Source organism: Limanda limanda, chromosome 15 (assembly GCF_963576545.1).
Source record: "Limanda limanda chromosome 15, fLimLim1.1, whole genome shotgun sequence".
NCBI classification, from domain to species: domain Eukaryota; kingdom Metazoa; phylum Chordata; class Actinopteri; order Pleuronectiformes; family Pleuronectidae; genus Limanda; species Limanda limanda.
Genome location: NC_083650.1, coordinates 26,712,684 through 26,732,979, shown reverse-complemented (window position 1 = coordinate 26,732,979; position 20,296 = coordinate 26,712,684). Strand labels below are relative to the sequence as shown.

Below are 20,296 nucleotides of genomic sequence, written 5' to 3'. Positions count from 1 at the left end.
ATTACAATGGATTAAAATGGGTTTAAATGGGTTTTGAACTGGATTAAGTGTAAAGTGTTAAACTCACCAGCAGGTGAAACATGTCGATGTCCAGGATACAAGGAGAGTTTTCTACCTGAGAGTCTGGAACCAGAACTGAAACACACACAGACACACACTAATTACACACTACTGACAAACTAATACAATTGTAAACCCCTCTGTGATAGGAAGTGTGTGTTGTTACCGGTGAACAGTCTGATGAAGTGTGTTTGAACTGTTTTCAGTGGAGCTGTCGTCCAACAGGCTGAACTGAACCTGGTGAGGGCGCTCAGACAGTCGTCCTGCCACACACACACACACACACACACAGTAATCAGATTACTATCTGTGTCAATCCTCTCTCTCCAACTGCTCTCAACAAACTGAGTGTTACCTGTCGGCAAGGTAGACTCCCAAATAACGGCTTCTCTTCGTCCACCAGGAGGCGCTCTGTAAAAAAAACACTGTCAGCTGAACTCTGACCCCTCAGGTGTGTGTGTGTGAGTGTGTGTATGTGTGTGTACCTATGCTCTGGATGGTGTAGGCGCAGCTGGACCAGCTCAGCACCGGGACTCGGGGGTCCTGCTCGTTGGGGTTCAGCTTCAGTCCCACTTTGTAGGTGGACGTGCTGAAGGTGGTGATCATCTCACGGACGCTGCTGGAGAAGCGGTTCCTGAGGGACAAAGTGATGACATCATCACCTGCTGACATCATCCAGGTGTGTATTTTTCTACCAGTAATCAAAGAGTGACATCATAATTATAGTATGAGTAACAAAAGTAACTAGTAACTAAAGGTTTCTCATACATGTTCCTGTATGAGTAGAACCAGATCAGTGAAAATATGTGTTCCTTCAAGCTGAGACAGTACTTTAGTAAAAGTACTTAGTTACTGTGTAACTGTAATCCTGACAGAGACGTTTGGTTCGAACAAGACAAACATTTAAAGTTGAACACAATAAATATCATTAAGTTGAATTGATCAAAGATTAAACAACTGATGACTCACTGACAGAGTGTGACAGACTCCGCCCCCTCTGCTACATCTGAAACACACACACACACACACACAGATTTAGTCAAGTAGTGTGACTCCGCCTTTTAGATGATTGACAGGAGACTGACCTTCAGACTGCTTCCTGTGGGCGGAGTGTAGTACTGCTATGTGCTGGTTGGTTGTGTTAAGCCACACCTCCAGAGAGGGATGATTATCACTGGAGAGAGAGAGAGACAGAGATCAGATAATAACAAATAAACTGACTCGTCTGAAAGTTAATATGATCAGGTGTGTGTGTACCTGTGTTCAGGTGTGTGTGTGTTCAGGTGTGTGTGTGTTCCTGTGTTCAGGTGTGTGTGTGTACCTGTGTTCAGGTGTGTGTGTGTACCTATGTTCAGGTGTGTGTGTGTACCTGTGTTCAGGTGTGTGTGTGTTCCTGTGTTCAGGTGTGTGTGTGTTCAGGTGTGTGTGTGTTCCTGTGTTCAGGTGTGTGTGTGTTCCTGTGTTCAGGTGTGTGTGTGTTCAGGTGTGTGTGTGTACCTGTGTTCAGGTGTGTGTGTACCTGTGTTCAGGTGTGTGTGTGTACCTATGTTCAGGTGTGTGTGTGTTCAGGTGTGTGTGTGTACCTGTGTTCAGGTGTGTGTGTGTACCTGTGTTCAGGTGTGTGTGTGTGTGTACCTGTGTTCAGGTGTGTTTGTGTACCTGTGTTCAGGTGTGTGTGTGTGTGTGTACCTGTGTTCAGGTGTGTGTGTGTATCTGTGTTCAGGTGTGTGTGTGTGTGTGTACCTGTGTTCAGGTGTGTGTGTGTATCTGTGTTCAGGTGTGTGTGTGTGTGTGTACCTGTGTTCAGGTGTGTGTGTGTGTGTACCTGTGTTCAGGTGTGTGTGTGTGTATCTGTGTTCAGGTGTGTGTGTACCTGTGTTCAGGTGTGTGTGTGTTCCTGTGTTCAGGTGTGTGTGTGTTCCTGTGTTCAGGTGTGTGTGTGTACCTGTGTTCAGGTGTGTGTGTGTTCCTGTGTTCAGGTGTGTGTGTGTTCCTGTGTTCAGGTGTGTGTGTGTACCTGTGTCAGGGGTGTGTGTGTTCCTGTGTTCAGGTGTGTGTGTGTTCCTGTGTTCAGGTGTGTGTGTTTACCTGTGTTCAGGTGTGTGTGTGTACCTGTGTTCAGGTGTGTGTGTGTACCTGTGTTCAGGTGTGTGTGTGTACCTGTGTTCAGGTGTGTGTGTGTACCTGTGTTCAGGTGTGTGTGTGTACCTGTGTTCAGGTGTGTGTGTACCTGTGTCAGGGGTGTGTGTGTGTACCTGTGTTCAGGTGTGTGTGTGTACCTGTGTTCAGGTGTGTTTGTGTACCTGTGTTCAGGTGTGTGTGTGTACCTGTGTTGAGGTGTGTGTGTGTACCTGTGTTGAGGTGTGTGTGTGTGTACCTGTGTTGAGGTGTGTGTACCTGTGTTGAGGTGTGTGTGTGTACCTGTGTTCAGGTGTGTTTGTGTACCTGTGTTCAGGTGTGTTTGTGTACCTGTGTTCAGGTGTGTGTGTGTATCTGTGTTCAGGTGTGTGTGTGTACCTGAGTTGAGGTGTGTGTGTGTACCTGTGTTGAGGTGTGTGTGTGTACCTGTGTTGAGGTGTGTGTGTGTACCTGTGTTGAGGTGTGTGTGTACCTGTGTTGAGCTGTGTGTGTTTACCTGTGTTGAGCTGTGTGTGTACCTGTGTTGAGCTGTGTGTGTGTACCTGTGTTGAGCTGTGTGTGTACCTGTGTTGAGCTGTGTGTGTGTACCTGTGTTGAGGTGTGTGTGTACCTGTGCTCAGGTGTGTGTGTGTACCTGTGTTGAGCTGTGTGTGTACCTGTGTTGAGGTGTGTGTGTACCTGTGTTGAGCTGTGTGTGTGTTCCTGTGTTGAGGTGTGTGTGTTCCTGTGTTGAGGTGTGTGTGTGTGTACCTGTGTTGAGCTGTGTGTGTACCTGTGTTGAGCTGTGTGTGTACCTGTGTTGAGCTGTGTGTGTACCTGTGTTGAGCTGTGTGTGTACCTGTGTTGAGCTGTGTGTGTACCTGTGTTGAGCTGTGTGTGTACCTGTGTTGAGCTGTGTGTGTACCTGTGTTGAGCTGTGTGTGTGTACCTGTGTTGAGCTGTGTGTGTACCTGTGTTGAGCTGTGTGTGTACCTGTGTTGAGCTGTGTGTGTACCTGTGTTGAGCTGTGTGTGTGTACCTGTGTTGAGCTGTGTGTGTACCTGTGTTGAGCTGTGTGTGTACCTGTGTTGAGCTGTGCGTGTACCTGTGTTGAGCTGTGTGTGTACCTGTGTTGAGCTGTGTGTGTACCTGTGCGTGTACCTGTGTTGAGCTGTGTGTGTACCTGTGTTGAGCTGTGTGTGTACCTGTGTGTGTACCTGTGTTGAGCTGTGTGTGTGTGGGGCAGCAGTGGGATCACAGTGTTGCTCAGACATTCACACAGAGGACACAGGAACTCTCCGTTCTCCACGTCGTAGCTGGTGTGACCTCGAAGCCGCTGCTGGCGTCTCTGCTCCTTCACCTGCACGGCCTCGAAGTACCTGGACACACACAGACACACACCATGGATCAATGATCAATAATCAGTTTATAGTTATTGACTTCCCATTTGTTTTGGTTTGATCTATTTCCATGTGCACTTTGGAGTATGATGAGACAGGTGTGCCAGTGACATACCTCTGCCAGCAGGTGGCGTGCATGATGTGTCCACAGCTGGCGGTGTGGATCCCCAGGGACAGGTCCGGGTGCATGAACAGGGGGTCGTGTCGCTCTGGAAACATCCGTCAATCAGTGAACCATGAACTCTGATTGGCTGCTCTCCTGATGATGTCACTGTGAGGCTCACCTGGGTCGGGCAGGATGCGGCGGCGGTTTTTGGACAGAACAGTCGACCTCTGGATGAATGCAGCGAGCACCATGGCTCTGCCGTGACCTCTGACCTCCTGCTCCTCCTGACACAGGATACAGGTGACCAGCTGACGGGGCTCGGCTCCACCCACTCTCCTGGGACCAACACACACCTGAGAAACACAGGTGTGCTCCAAACTGGGGGTTCTTGGAGGAGAGGGGGGACATTTGAATGTTCTGTCTCCCGTCAGAAAAACTTCAAACAGCAACACATGTTCACACGTGTATATACAGATGTAAACTAGAGCTTCACAATATTAAGAAAACCTGTGATATGCGATATCCTCGTTGAATATTGCAATGACGATGACTTGCAAAGTGTGAATGCGCATGAAACACCATGGTGTTTGATAGATTTTCGATATATCGTGCAGCCCTAATGTATACAAATATATATAGTATATACATATGCTATGTGTACGTGTGTATACACAGGCATACACATTTATATAAAGGTATAAACAGGTATAAAGAAATGTGAACAGGTATATACAGATGTATACAAGTGTATACAACAATGTATACAACACAATATGTACACAGATATTTGAGAGAAGAGGAATCGCACACACTCTCCTGTAACGTTTTTGTCGTGTGGACAGTGAGAGAAACACACAGGCTGCACCTGCATGAAAGTGGCCAATCAGAGAGAAGAAGCAGACTGTGTGTCTGCTTCTTCTCTCCCATTGGCCACTTCACGCTTGTCTCATGTTTACCTGATGAAGTACAGGACAGTGTGTGTGATTCCTCTTCTCTCACCTGCATGTGCTTTTCCTGCTACATACCTGTCCACAATATTTTCTGAAGGAGTTCATTGTCCTTTTCAGTGTTGCTTTACACAGCGATTTCAAAGTGTATACAGGATCATACAGGTGTACACAGGTCCGGGTCTACCTGCTGTCCGCAGCACTGGCAGCAGACGCTTCCAGCTCCTCCAGACTTTGTTGGAAAAGTTCTTTGTTCTCGTTGATGAAGTGTTTCTGCATCTCGGACATCTGAGCCATGATCTTCTCTCTGCGCAGACGAGCCATCTCTGCCTTCCTCTTCCTCTCTGCCTTGTCTCTGTCTCTCAGCGTCTGTGGACACGACAGGTGTGTTCACCTGCTGCTGCAGCTCAGTGTAATTCAGGTGTTCTGGTACTTTACCTCCTCCGCTCCATGTCCACGACATGTGCTGACTGTGGATGTGGACGCTGTTCGTTCTCTCATCATTTTAATATTCGACACCGTCTGGACACAGAAACAGGACAACACGTGAATGTCTTACAGACCGAGACCTTGGGCTCAGTTATATCCGTTGTGTACACATCTTTCAGACGCCATTTCCAGACGGCACTTCTCGCGCAACACATTGGGATCTATAAAAACAAACTTGACGTGAGAATGTTCGCATTTGAATGCAAACTTCAAGCCATCAAACGAACATTAGGAGACAGCGAAGTGGCGATGCAGACGTGAGGTGAATTGAACCTTTTTTGCCGACGCCCTTTTTTGTATATTTGGACTCTGGACCTTGGGCCTCATTTATAAAATAAATGAAACAACTAAAATTAAAAGTGTACGTGTGCATAGAAGCAGAAAAAGACTCAGATTTATAAAACTGTGCGTCTGCATCATGCCCCGCCCTCTACACGCCACCATTCAACCATAAATGGTCAATGCAAATCACCTAATGAATATTAAATTCTCTACATAGGTGAATATTTTACAGTGTTAATCACACACAGACCTGTCAGCTAATAAACCAGAGTGGTGTGTTGACGACTAGTGTTTGTACAGGGATGGTATTGTCGGGTCGATCTGTGTGATACTGTAATACTGTAATACTGTGATACTGTAATACTGTGATACTGTAATACTGTAATACTGTGATACTGTGATACTGTGATACTGTAATACTGGACTCAGTTCTACACAAAGATCACAGATCTATAGAATCGATATGTTGAGTCATCTTCATGAGACAGGAAACCATCACAGGCACTAGACACTTGTTTCCTCCTCGTCCTTCTATCACGTTCTCCTCCATCAGGGTCAGTGCTTCCATCACTTCCACTTATTGATCAGTCTGGTGATCAGGTTATTGATCAGTCTGGTGATCAGGTTATTGATCAGTCTGGTGATCAGGTTATTGATCAGTCTGGGGATCAGGTTATTGATCAGTCTGGGGATCAGGTTATTGATCAGTCTGGTGATCAGGTTATTGATCAGTCTGGTGAGATCATAACCTGATCTCATTGAACTGAACATTTAGGAAGATGTTTACCTTGAGGATCCAGGTGATGATGTCTTTGTGAACCTCAAGGTGAGGCGCGTTCTGAAGAGTCTCCAACAAGGCCAGGACACTTCCTGTCGGACTAGGAGCTTCACCTGGACCTACACACACAGACACACATAGAAGTAGTGTGTGTAACTTTGGCATTCAATTGTGTAATGTGTGTTGTTGGATTGTTGTGTAGTTGTGTACTGACGTGAGATCTTGCAGGTGTAGTTGAAGGTGACATCATCATCTCCTTTGTTTTCTAGCTGCTGCTGCTCCTCCAGTAGAGCCATGGCCACCAGGTGGAGCACCTGTACACACACGCATTATTTAGTTAATACAGTAATCTAAGCATCATGCACCCCCCCACACACCCCCACACTCTCTTTATCTTACCCTCTGTAGCATTGACTCGGTCCAGCTCCCCCCACTTGGCTCCACAGCCCACTGCAGCACAGCGCCCTCTACAGCCAACAAGACGTCACACTGCAGGACGTTAACGAGACTCGCAAAGAGAGGACAGAGAGGGGGGGGGGGAGGGGGAGGCAGGGCTGCACAACACACACACACACACACACACACAGTGTAGTATATATGAGACACGTTGATGATTGATAATTCACATTCTTCATTAGTTGACGTGATGATGTCACAATGGATCAGTGACATCAGGTGTGTTTACCTGTGTCCTCTCCATTCTGTCTCCTCAGTTTCCTCTGAGCCTCCTCAGCCTGGAACACACATCACACATGGTTACCACGGCAACGCACAGATCAATGACTCGTAGATCAATACAGTGATCAGTTGTGTACCTTGGACTGATCAGCTCTGCTGTAGTGATGAAAGTAAAGGTTGAAGTTTTTGTTCCACTCGGGACAAAGTTCATACAAACCACGGCCGGTTACTCCTGGTTTCCTGTAGAGGGCAGTACAGACACACACTGTCAGTATAGACACACAATACACACACCAGGTGTGCACTTTCAATAGCCTGACGACTCAATGCACAATGAGGAATCTCGATGTATGTCAATGTATCGCATCACAGTTTTCTATGTTACTGCACGTGGCTGTTTTTTCATCAGTTAATAAAATCAGTGAGACACGAACTCCCTTTCTATTTTTAAAGAGTATTATAAACTGTGACTGGTATAACATGTGGCATCAGACTACAACAGTGAGTCTATGACAGTGGTCAGTTCTGTCCACACTGATTTCATTCATTCAGTTTAGACGTGTGTGCTGCGCCTTAAGGACTCGGATTATAGCCCCCCCCCCCTCATTACTCCGCTGGTCACTGACTCTGCTCCTCTGATGTTTTCTAATCATCACACTTAGAACTGATCTTTATAAAAACTTGATGAGTTCATGTTTATGTTCCTAGATAAACAGGAAGTCACTTCTTCTGCAACAATGTAGTTAAAACCTGATGTGCTGACTGTGCACGTTACGTCTGGTGTTGTGTAGCAGGTTTAAACATGTGTCTCATAAACTCTAGAGCGACTCAAACAAACAAAGTAAACGTTAGTCCTGATAACTTGTGATTAGTGATGGTGTTTATTGTTAATGTTTATTGTTAAGTGTAAATTGAGCGCAGGTCAGAGGAGGAAACCGACTCTGACACAGACTGGATCTTTAACGAGCGTCTGTGCTGATCCTGAAGCAGCGCTGGATATAATATTCAGCGGCCGGACAAAGCTTAAACAATGAACGTAACGGAAAACACCAATTGATTATTTTTAAGTCTCTGTATTGATGCAGAGTTGTTGACGTCTGCGACCAAATGCATTTAAGAAATTCAACACCTCTAACAGACACACACTGTCAGTACAGACACACAACACACACTGGGGAAATAACTAACTTGAAAGAAGCGACGCTGTCGATGACTCTCTCCAGGCCTGTCTCCTTATTACCCTGTAACACAGAGAGATACAGACTGGTACAGACAGACAGGTAGACAGGCACAGACAAGTAGACAGACAGGTAGACAGGTGTCTCACGTTCTCAGGTAGAGCCTTCACCAGCTCACTGTGAGACATCGGTCTGATCGACAGCTGGTGGATGATTTCTCTTCTGACCTCATCGAGGGGCTCCACTTGTCCCACACCTTCCACGTAGCGCTCACCTGTAGCACAGTCAGAGACACACCTGAACATCACCTGTACCACAGTCAGAGACACACCTGAACATCACCTGTACCACAGTCAGTCATACACCTGAACATCACCTGTACCACAGTCAGTCACACACCTGAACATCACCTGTACCACAGTCAGTCATACACCTGAACATCACCTGTACCACAGTCAGAGACACACCTGAACATCACCTGTACCACAGTCAGTCACACACCTGAACATCACCTGTACCACAGTCAGTCACACACCTGAACATCACCTGTACCACAGTCAGTCACACACCTGAACATCACCTGTACCACAGTCAGTCACACACCTGAACATCACCTGTACCACAGTCAGACACACCTGAACATCACCTGTACCACAGTCAGTCACACACCTGAACATCACCTGTACCACAGTCAGTCACACACCTGAACATCACCTGTACCACAGTCAGTCACACACCTGAACATCACCTGTACCACAGTCAGAGACACACCTGAACATCACCTGTACCACAGTCAGAGACACACCTGAACATCACCTGTACCACAGTCAGAGACACACCTGAACATCACCTGTACCACAGTCAGAGACACACCTGAACATCACCTGTACCACAGTCAGTCACACACCTGAACATCACCTGTACCACAGTCAGTCACACACCTGAACATCACCTGAACCACAGTCAGTCACACACCTGAACATAACCTGTACCACAGTCAGAGACACACCTGAACATCACCTGTACCACAGTCAGAGACACACCTGAACATCACCTGTACCACAGTCAGAGACACACCTGAACATCACCTGTACCACAGTCAGAGACACACCTGAACATCACCTGTACCACAGTCAGTCACACACCTGAACATCACCTGTACCACAGTCAGTCACACACCTGAACATCACCTGTACCACAGTCAGTCACACACCTGAACATCACCTGTACCACAGTCAGAGACACACCTGAACATCACCTGTAGCACAGTCAGAGACACACCTGAACATCACCTGTACCACAGTCAGTCATACACCTGAACATCACCTGTACCACAGTCAGTCACACACCTGAACATCACCTGTACCACAGTCAGAGACACACCTGAACATCACCTGTACCACAGTCAGTCACACACCTGAACATCACCTGTACCACAGTCAGAGACACACCTGAACATCACCTGTACCACAGTCAGAGACACACCTGAACATCACCTGTACCACAGTCAGACACACCTGAACATCACCTGTACCACAGTCAGTCACACACCTGAACATCACCTGTACCACAGTCAGTCACACACCTGAACATCACCTGTACCACAGTCAGTCACACACCTGAACATCACCTGTACCACAGTCAGAGACACACCTGAACATCACCTGTACCACAGTCAGAGACACACCTGAACATCACCTGTACCACAGTCAGTCACACACCTGAACATCACCTGTACCACAGTCAGAGACACACCTGAACATCACCTGTACCACAGTCAGTCACACACCTGAACATCACCTGTACCACAGTCAGAGACACACCTGAACATCACCTGTACCACAGTCAGTCACACACCTGAACATCACCTGTACCACAGTCAGTCACACACCTGAACATCACCTGTACCACAGTCAGTCACACACCTGAACATCACCTGTACCACAGTCAGAGACACACCTGAACATCACCTGTACCACAGTCAGAGACACACCTGAACATCACCTGTACCACAGTCAGAGACACACCTGAACATCACCTGTACCACAGTCAGACACACCTGAACATCACCTGTACCACAGTCAGTCACACACCTGAACATCACCTGTACCACAGTCAGTCACACACCTGAACATCACCTGAACCACAGTCAGTCACACACCTGAACATCACCTGTACCACAGTCAGAGACACACCTGAACATCACCTGTACCACAGTCAGTCACACACCTGAACATCACCTGAACCACAGTCAGTCACACACCTGAACATCACCTGTACCACAGTCAGTCACACACCTGAACATCACCTGTACCACAGTCAGTCACACACCTGAACATCACCTGTACCACAGTCAGAGACACACCTGAACATCACCTGTACCACAGTCAGTCACACACCTGAACATCACCTGTACCACAGTCAGTCACACACCTGAACATCACCTGTACCACAGTCAGTCACACACCTGAACATCACCTGTATCACAGTCAGTCACACACCTGAACATCACCTGTACCACAGTCAGTCACACACCTGAACATCACCTGTACCACAGTCAGTCACACACCTGAACATCACCTGTACCACAGTCAGAGACACACCTGAACATCACCTGTACCACAGTCAGAGACACACCTGAACATCACCTGTACCACAGTCAGTCACACACCTGAACATCACCTGTACCACAGTCAGTCACACACCTGAACATCACCTGTACCACAGTCAGTCACACACCTGAACAGACGACTCACCGACGACCATGATGATGAGATGAAGCATCTCCTCAATCAGAGTGTTGTTCTGCTGGACCACGTCCTGTGAAATAGACAAAGCTCATTGACACTCGACTGACTTTACTCACCCAGGTTCCTACAGACAACTACAGACACTACTACCGGATGTCTGCTGGTTTCAGTAGTGTCAGTACTGACCTTGTTGGCCTCTCTGTATCTCTGCCTGACGTCTGTGGAGCTGAAGATGTGAAACAGTTCAAATCGACTGAGAACGATCATCAGGAAGTGGTTTGGATCCATCATCGACGCCCCCGTCTGGGGAAACAAATAAAAACACTATCAGTGATGTCAGAAGTTTTCAGAAATTGTCAATGGTTGTCAGCAGTGGCCAGTTAAAGCAATCAATCAATCAAATTTTAATTGTCTAATTTTCCAGTTTGTCTCACAGATGTTACCAAGGATCGACCTCCTCTGTTCTTAACTCAACTAGCGTCAAATACAAACTTAGTGATCAGTGAGTAAAGCTCAGTCCCATGTGAGGATCCTCTCCCAGGACACACACATGCTGATGGAACTGAACACAGCAACACATCAACACAACAACAGGATTCACTACATGAGAAGAACCAGTTATTAACTTCATGCTTGAAGTGTTTCTACATCATGTCTGATGGAGATGAAGGAGCAGCAATGACAAAGGAAATGTTGTTGTCAGTCTTTTGAGTTGTTGTCGGTTGTGTGTGTCTGTACCTGCAGCATGATGATGTCCTTGTCGAACATCTCCACTCTACACTTGACGTTGTGATAATAATAAATCTGAAAAACAAACACACATTGATGTTGTCATGGTAACAGTGTGTGAGACCCATGAATGCAGGAAGGGTTTTGATTGAGAGCTTCAGTCTAACTTGGTGTTGTCATGGTAACGTGCAGCAGACTGTTGTTCATGAGTTGTTCAGCAAAGATAAAGAAACAGTGACACCTGCAGGTCAGTTCCAGTCACCCCAACCCAAAGCATGCAATCAACCTCTATGAGGGGCCATGTAGGGGTTCAGCTTCCTGTGGAGGTCGGGAAGACTGAGGATGGAACCAGCAACCTTCTGGTCGGAGGACAACCACTCGACCCATCAGCCACAGTTGTTGCTGCAGTGACTCATGACCTTAACCTCCATGAGTTCAGAGAAGGCGTGTTCACACCATGTGACCAATCACAAACAGCTGTGTGGTTCAGGTGTGGACTCACCTGGTTGATCAGGGAGAAGCCATTCCTCCTCCACATCCCAGCATGCACCTGGGCACAGAGCACTAGGCAGCGGAGGGGGAGTTCAATAAGGAGGGGGGGGCTGAGTTCACCCTGAGGACACACACACACACACACACACACATAAATAACAATAATAATCTAAAGTCCAGTGGGTTTCATGGTGTGTTACTCACCAATGGGAGCTGTTCAGGGACACGAGAGGCGACTTCTGTTCTACTGAGGAGAACATGGAGACCTGAGGGGTCAGAGGTCAGAGGTCACTGATGACATCACACTACGCCTGTGTGTCTGCATCTGTGTGTGTGTGTGTGTGTGTGTGTACCTGCCAGCAGCCTGCACACAGGCAGGTGTATGGACACCTTGTCTTGAGACACCTGGTACCTGAACGTCTCCAGACTGTGTCCACAAAGACTTAAGCTGATTGGCTGTTCACCGTCAGGAAGACTGTTGTGACACTGACTGAGAGCGCTCACACACTTCCTGTACGCCTCGACCAGCACGTGCTCCTGACACACAAACACACACACAAACGTTTTACATTCATCTTGTTCTAAAAACAGCATCATTCACAATTGACTTAGTTTCATTGTGTTGTTTTAATGTTATATACATTTTTGTATGTGTTGAATATGCTAATGTTTGTATTGTTATGCTGTATATGTTGTGTTGTTGCATGTGTTGTTGTGTAGACGTACATCACTGCAGCACCACTCTTGTATCATTGTGATGACGTGAGTCAGTTTCATCTGAAGTGTAAACGCTGCCTCCCACTCAGGCTCCATCTCAATATGTTGACCGACCTGTCTCACCACCGGGTCCATACCCTGAGAGACAGACAGGTTCAGAGTTCAGAGATCAGAGGTCAGAGGTCAGAGAGAGAGAGAGAGAGAGAGAGAGAGAGAGAGAGAGGGAGAGACAGGTGGCTGTGCCTGTCTCACTCTCACCTGCATACACTTGAGCAGATCCAGAAACGAATCGAAGCCTTCGAGAAACTTCGGTCGGAGCTGAGGGGACCAATCAGAGGGAGGCGTGATCAACACGTACCTGAGAACACACACAGAGACACACAGCACAGACACACACATAGATAAACAACACAGATACATAATGACAAAATAAAAAAAAAAAAATTGACATGAGACAGAAAACTGGATATAGTGATCAACTGTTTATATGAATCATTAAACTTGGGTCAGAATCGTTCCTATTCAAGTGCTGTTTAAGTCATTAAGTCATTTGGTTACAGTGATCAGGTTATGACATCACACTGATCTTTTTGTGTCTTTTCATGCGACACGTAAAATAGTTTGTACAGTTGTGAGCGTCTCTGTCAGTAATTTGCTGCTCTTCTCTGTTTTTCTATCATTCATCACTGAACCATCTCCTCCAGCTACATACACTCACTACTGATTCTGGTGTTTTTATCCAGAGTTTACACATGTGTCTGATCACGTGTGTGTGTGTGTGTGTGTGTGAATGAGTGTACAACCAGTGAATAGCTGGTTATGCACCTGGTTCTTACTTGAGGTCTCCTATGAGGCTCTGGACTCGTCCGAACTTGAACGCCTGCTGAGCTGTGTAACGGTCGAACTGGAAACGACCCTGGAGATCTCTGTGACGCAGGTGATCCACAAATGTCCTGACGATGGTCGTCATCAAGTTCTGCTCCATCATCAACATCCGAGCCTGCAGCACACACACACACACACACAGGGGGCGCTCAGATGAGTCTACATCATAATAATAATAACTGTACTGGTGGAGGTACCAGCAGGGGGCGCTCTGATGTACCCACCATTGTGGGGACGGTGAACAGCTGGACTGACAGTGACGTCACCGACACAACTCGCTCATGATCGTCCTCCATGAAATCTGTCTGCAGCCGTCTGTAGTTCTACAGGGTCAGAGGTCAAGTGAGGGTCAGAGCAGCTGTGCACTGATCAGCTGTGCACTGATCAGCGCTGCACTGATCAGCTGTGTTACCTTGGAGAACTGAATGGCAAACATCTTCTTGTACTTTAGATCCATGAGGAGAGAGTTCATCAGCAGCTGGTGGTAGATGTTCCTCGCTCCTACAGACAGATGTTGTCTCACTCAAAAATCAAATCTTTAACCTTCAGATGAATCTGATCACACATCCATATGTTCTCCACCTGAGGACCGTCAGTGGATGTGTGGATTTGTGTATTACCTTTCCACATCTTTGAGTCGTTGAGCATCAGTCTGTCCACCAGTGACGAGTTCTCTCCTTCTGGACTGTTCTGCAGACCAACTTGACACAGAATCCTCCTCAGCCCGTCTGACACACATGAGCACACTCATCACAAGCAGCCCAGGTGACACATACTCAGAGGAACCATGGTAACGAAGTGCAGACATACCAGAGTACTGAATGATCTGTCCCAACCAGCCTAGAGCCTTCAGAGCGAAACACTGATGAGCGACAACAGACGAGTGCATCACTTGAACCCGGAGAGGCTTGGACTGACGGCTGGTGTTCCTCTGAGAGGGATGGATACACAGCGGATCAATGTGTGTGTGTGTGTGTGTGTGTGTGTGTGTGTGTGTGTGTGTGTGTGTGTGTGTGTGTGTGTGTGTGTGTGTGTGTGTGTGTGTGTGTGTGTGTGTGTGTGTGTGTGTGTGTGTGTGTGTGCGCTTGAGATACAGAGAGCAGCCAAGTCTGGAGAGGCTGAATGAGTGAATTTATATTTTATATAATTAGATACGTTCATTGATCAGATCATTATATGAACAAGATAGAATTACACATCAGCCCCCCAAAAAATGGACTCATTCAATCACAGACAATACATTCATCCACTCGCCCGACTCTAACACAGTTATGATCAATATGGATCGTTACTCACCACAATAACAGACTTGGCCTGTTCACAGAACTGAAGGTCCCCATAACGAACCGACTTCCTGCCCTGTACACACAGACAACACACACATTAACACACACACTTAGTTTGTAGAACTTTTACATGTATCGTGTGTCAAAATAAAGAAATCAAATCAATTAAACATTTTTGGGGTCGGCTGTGGCTGAGGGGTAGAGCGGTCGTCCTCCAACCTGAAGGTCGGCAGTTCGATCCCCAGTCTGACCCATCTGCATGCTGAAGTGTCCTTGGGCAAGACCCTGAATTGCATGATGACTGTGTGTGTGAATGTGTGAATGTAAAACTGTAAAGAGCTTTGTGTCATCAAGATTTGAAGCAAGCTGTACAAAACCAAACCATTAACCGTTGGGTGAATGAAGCTCGGCTCTAGTCCTGAAAGATACAGCTTCTATCGGTGAAATTTCTAATACGAACTAAGGCATCTGCTCTTTAGTCTGCTCAATTTTTAAATGAAACGTTCAATTAGTTTGTTAAACTGATTTCTTCAGGGACACTGACAAATTAATTAATTCCGTTGGCATACTGAAGACTGGTTGGTGAACAACTTAGAGAAAATCAACAAAAGGCAAAACTGTGAGAAAGAGCAGGAAGTAATATGATCATGGATCCTCACACGGGGTTCCCTTCCTTTACTGCTCTGTTCTGATCTGTTTACGTCCACGGAAATGAAGTCGTTCCGCCACACAACCTGGCCGGGGGTGCCCGAGCAGTGCCCTCACACATCTGGATCTCTTGAGATATCGTGGTCATCGTGATGGTGGGAGCGCTGAGCACGCCCCGGAGTCCAGTGAGCTGACCTGTGATGAAGCTGCAGACTTTCACATGTGGGCTGTCGGGGGCGTGTTATGTTCTCTGGGTGAAGATGGAGAACTGATTATTCATTTCTAATGAGAGACCCTTTTGACTTTGATGTTTTGTTTTTACCCTTAACTTTTATTTATTTTGTTTGAGGGATGATGTGGCAAAAGATGTTTTCTCTCTGGTTCAATAAAGAGACTTTTAAAACCACAACGCCTCCTCTTCTCCTCCGCTCCTCCGCTCGTCCTCCCCCTCTCCGACTCAACACAAACAACTAGAGTGTTTTCATACATGTTTGGATTGTCAGTAATTTAAATACAACATTTAGCAACGTTTTTGCCGTCTGCATAACGTATTTCGCACACGTTGATATCACAACGACGATAGATTTTCGATATATCGTGCAGCCCTATTTATCACTGATGAAGATAATAAAAATGGGGAAGATGACGATGATGAAGATGATGAAGACAAGCAGTACTCACGTCTCGGTCCACAGTGGTGGCGAAGCTCACAGCTTCTTTCTGGCTGCAGTTGACAGCTTTCTGTAGCGTGTAGATCACCTGTTCATACGTGTGGACTTCATCATTGAACAACATGCAGAGGTACGAGTCCGACCGCTCCCTGTACACACAGTACAAAGACACATGAAGTACAAGCACACAAACAGTACATAAAGAGTACAAATACATGATAAACAAAATATGCACACAGTACACACATACAGAGACCGTATCTGTACATAAACAAATCAGATAAAGTTAAGTTTATTTCAAATAATGTGTAATGATGTATTGTAGATTGTGTGTGTGTTCAGGTGTGTGTGCGTACGGCGGCTCCAGTCCTGCAGGGAGCTCCTCCTCCCGTTCCCACGTCAGGAGGTCAACAGCGTACTTCAGGATGATGGAGAAGATGCTGTAACCACGGGCAACCATGTCTACAGGAAGCTGAGCTACAGGATCCTGAGAGGACAAACAGAACATTGAGAGATGGCACACAGACAGGTCCTGGCAGGTAGAGACAGACAGACAGGTACAGACAGCTGTTTCACCTCCTCAGTGTGTCTCTCTGTCGGTGTGTGTTTGTTACAATAAGGACTCGTCTTCCAGGCTTCATCATCTCCACAGTCACAGAAACCCCCACCTCCTGATGTTGTCATCTACACACACAGAACCAACACATCACTTCCTGTCTGCTGCTCCATCTGAATCGTGCAGACGAGTTGTTGTTGTTGTTGTGAACGAGTCTGAGAATCTGCTGCATCATGTTAAAAAATAACTGTGGAGGAAATCTGGATCCGACTCTCCACAGATCCTCCAGAGGTCAGGTGGTCTAAAACCACGATAATACTGATAATCGTGAAATGTTGTTCACTAAAACGTGATTTCATACCACTTCATCTCTAGAACACAGTGTGTTTGTGTACTTATACAGTGTGTATTGGTACAGAGTGTGTGTGTGTGTGTGTGTCATGTGGTAGCGTCACCTGCAGAAGACAGTGGACTTCCTGTCCTGTGTGTGTGTGTGTGTGTGTGTGTGTACTCACTCTGTATCGATGCTCTTTGTGAACACTTCCCAGGAAACACTGCATGCACAGAACACACGTTGGATCAGCTGCACACTCCCTAAACACACACACACACACACACACACATTTTGGTTATCACCTGAACAGTGGGTGTGAACTGTGATGTAAGAGCGTCTCTGGCTTCAGAACAGAAAACTGCTCTGAGACTGTAGCCTTGTGATTGGCTTTTTAAACAATGTGTTTATTGAGCTTTTCATTTTCACAAGGAAGAAACCAATCCAACAACGACAGAGTGGGCTTTACCTGCAGGAGTAGGTGGGCTCTCCCACCTTGAACACGTGACCACACAGCGGTGACGGCCGGTTGCTCTCCTGCAGCCGTGCGAGGCCGGCTGCAGGCTCCTCCCCCAACATGAACCACTCCAGGGGAGCCAGGAGGAGGAGCTGACAGGCAAGCTCCTCCCTCTGCTCCTCCCGGCTGCTGCCCCCGCTCGCACCACGGCAGAGGATTCTGGGAACATACATGGCCAGGTGACAGTACACCTCCGTCTGCAGGTCGGACACCGCCAGCCAGCGCTGAGGAGAGAGAGGGGACGATACATGTAAATAATATATAATAAACGTTAGTCAATGTGAATAATTACTAGTTAACTTCCTGGTGTCGTGACGATGAGTCTCTGACTCTGACTGTCCAACTGGATTCTGTCAGTACTATCACCATCTTTGGACCAGTTAGTGACCGGTGGGTGACCGGTGGATAACCAGTGAGTTAATGGTGAACACCCCCTATCATCAATCAATCAAATTTTATTTGTATAGCCCATATTCACAAATCACAATTTGTCTCATAGGGCTTACTAGTGAGTAACTACGATTGCAGCAGGACTGCTTGATATATAGTACACTTGACATCTGACATGGTCTCAACTTGTTGAAGCCCTAAGAGACAAACTGGTGACTGGTGAGTAACCGAGCAGTGACCAGTGAGTGACTGGTGAGTAACTCGGCAGTGACTGGTGAGTAACCGGTAATCGGTGAGTAACCAGTGAGTGACTAGTGAGTAACCGAGCAGTGACTGGTGAGTAACCGGTGAGTAACCGGTGAGTAACCAGTGAGTGACTGGTGAGTAACCGGGCAGTGACCGGTGAGTAACTCAGCAGTGACCAGTGAGTGACTGGTGAGTAACCGGTGAGTGACTGGTGAGTAACTCAGCAGTGACTGGTGAGTAACTCAGCAGTGACCAGTGAGTGACTGGTGAGTAACCAGTGAGTGACTGGTGAGTAACTCAGCAGTGACTGGTGAGTAACCAGTGAGTGACTGGTGAGTAACCGGTGAGTAACCAGTGAGTGACTAGTGAGTAACTCAGCAGTGACTGGTGAGTAACCGATGAGTGACTAGTGAGTAACCGGTCAGTGACCAGTGAGTGACTGGTGAGTAACTGAGCAGTGACTGGTGAGTAACTGGTGAGTAACCGGTGAGTAACCAGTGAGTGACTGGTGAGTAACCGGGCAGTGACCGGTGAGTGACTGGTGAGTAACTTAGCAGTGACTGGTGAGTAACCAGTGAGTGACTGGTGAGTAACCGGTGAGTAACCAGTGAGTGACTAGTGAGTAACTCAGCAGTGACTGGTGAGTAACCGGTGAGTGACTGGTGAGTAACCAACCAGTGAGTGACTGGTGAGTAACTGAGCAGTGACCGGTGAGTAACTGGTGAGTAACCGGTGAGTAACCAGTGAGTAACCAGTGAGTGACTGGTGAGTGACTGGTGAGTAACCGGGCAGTGACCGGTGAGTGACTGGTGAGTAACTCAGCAGTGACCAGTGAGTGACTGGTGAGTAACCAGTGAGTGACTGGTGAGTAACCGGTCAGTGACCAGTGAGTGACTGGTGAGTAACTCAGCATTGACCAGTGAGTGACTGGTGAGTAACCGGTGAGTAACCAGTGAGTAACCGGTGAGTAACTCAGCATTGACCAGTGAGTAACCGGTGAGTAACCGGTCAGTGACTGGTGAGTAACCGGTCAGTGACCAGTGAGTGACTGGTGAGTAACCGAGCATTGACCGGTGAGTAACCGGTGAGTAACTCAGCAGTGACCAGTGAGTAACTGGTGAGTAACTCAGCAGTGACCAGTGAGTGACCAGTGAGTAACCAGTGAGTGACTGGTGAGTAACCGGTCAGTGACCAGTGAGTGACTGGTGAGTAACCGAGCATTGACCAGTGAGTAACCAGTGAGTGACTGGTGAGTAACTCAGCAGTGACCAGTGAGTGACTGGTGAGTAACCAGTGAGTGTCTGGTGAGTAACTCAGCAGTGACCAGTGAGTGACCAGTGAGTAACCAGTGAGTGACTGGTGAGTAACCGGTCAGTGACCAGTGAGTGACTGGTGAGTAACTCAGCAGTGACTGGTGAGTAACTCAGCAGTCACTGGTGAGTAACTCAGCAGTGACTGGTGAGTAACTCAGCAGTGACTGGTGAGTAACCGGTAACCGGTGAGTAACCGGTCAGTGACCAGTGAGTAACCGGTGAGTAACTCAGCAGTGACTGGTGAGTAACTCAGCAGTCACTGGTGAGTAACTCAGCAGTGACTGGTGAGTAACCGGTAACCGGTGAGTAACCAGTGAGTGACTGGTGAGTAACCGGTCAGTGACTGGTGAGTAACCGGTGAGTAACTCAGCAGTGACCAGTGAGTGACTGGTGAGTAACTCAGCAGTGACCAGTGAGTGACTGGTGAGTAACCGGTGAGTGTTTATGAAGCTGTAGCATCCAGATGGTGAACACATCCCTCCCTGCAGCTAGCATTAGCATTAGCATTAGCTCGGCGTAGAGCGGTGACCTTTAAGTCTCGCGCTGAGCAGCCGACCGGACACACGTGATGTCAGCAGCACCGACAGCGCGAGCAGCTTCTTACCGATGACGTGTCTTTGGCGGAGAAATGAACGAACTCCGGGTCCGTCGGTGATTCTCTGTCCGTCGGAGCAGCCGCCATCTTTACTCCTCCAGCTTACAGAGCGGCCACCGGAACAGGAAGCTGTC

The 20,296-nt window shown here is 47.4% G+C and overlaps 1 protein-coding gene across 1 annotated transcript in view; it reads right to left on the bottom strand.

The window, feature by feature from the left end:
• Nucleotides 1-20,267, bottom strand: part of ubr2 (ubiquitin protein ligase E3 component n-recognin 2) — a 27,226-nt gene extending 6,959 nt beyond the window's left edge. The window contains exons 1-38 of the mRNA XM_061087590.1: nt 20,172-20,267; nt 17,571-17,842; nt 17,286-17,364; nt 16,791-16,898; nt 16,571-16,701; nt 16,225-16,363; nt 14,906-14,968; nt 14,420-14,540; nt 14,230-14,337; nt 14,022-14,110; nt 13,834-13,932; nt 13,561-13,724; nt 12,983-13,082; nt 12,734-12,862; nt 12,361-12,544; nt 12,212-12,273; nt 12,018-12,128; nt 11,525-11,590; nt 10,973-11,089; nt 10,793-10,856; nt 8,186-8,310; nt 8,047-8,099; nt 6,996-7,098; nt 6,866-6,914; nt 6,580-6,734; nt 6,395-6,494; nt 6,190-6,299; nt 5,070-5,153; nt 4,819-5,000; nt 3,863-4,062; nt 3,694-3,787; nt 3,396-3,557; nt 1,146-1,234; nt 1,030-1,066; nt 546-694; nt 416-471; nt 227-323; nt 68-135 (exon numbers count right to left, since the gene is read on the bottom strand). Coding sequence (XP_060943573.1) covers nt 68-135; nt 227-323; nt 416-471; nt 546-694; nt 1,030-1,066; nt 1,146-1,234; nt 3,396-3,557; nt 3,694-3,787; nt 3,863-4,062; nt 4,819-5,000; nt 5,070-5,153; nt 6,190-6,299; nt 6,395-6,494; nt 6,580-6,734; nt 6,866-6,914; nt 6,996-7,098; nt 8,047-8,099; nt 8,186-8,310; nt 10,793-10,856; nt 10,973-11,089; nt 11,525-11,590; nt 12,018-12,128; nt 12,212-12,273; nt 12,361-12,544; nt 12,734-12,862; nt 12,983-13,082; nt 13,561-13,724; nt 13,834-13,932; nt 14,022-14,110; nt 14,230-14,337; nt 14,420-14,540; nt 14,906-14,968; nt 16,225-16,363; nt 16,571-16,701; nt 16,791-16,898; nt 17,286-17,364; nt 17,571-17,842; nt 20,172-20,249 — 4,197 coding nt within the window. The 5' untranslated portion in view covers nt 20,250-20,267. The remainder of the gene's footprint in view (nt 1-67; nt 136-226; nt 324-415; nt 472-545; nt 695-1,029; nt 1,067-1,145; nt 1,235-3,395; nt 3,558-3,693; nt 3,788-3,862; nt 4,063-4,818; nt 5,001-5,069; nt 5,154-6,189; nt 6,300-6,394; nt 6,495-6,579; nt 6,735-6,865; nt 6,915-6,995; nt 7,099-8,046; nt 8,100-8,185; nt 8,311-10,792; nt 10,857-10,972; nt 11,090-11,524; nt 11,591-12,017; nt 12,129-12,211; nt 12,274-12,360; nt 12,545-12,733; nt 12,863-12,982; nt 13,083-13,560; nt 13,725-13,833; nt 13,933-14,021; nt 14,111-14,229; nt 14,338-14,419; nt 14,541-14,905; nt 14,969-16,224; nt 16,364-16,570; nt 16,702-16,790; nt 16,899-17,285; nt 17,365-17,570; nt 17,843-20,171) is intronic.
• Nucleotides 20,268-20,296: the final 29 nt, after the last annotated feature.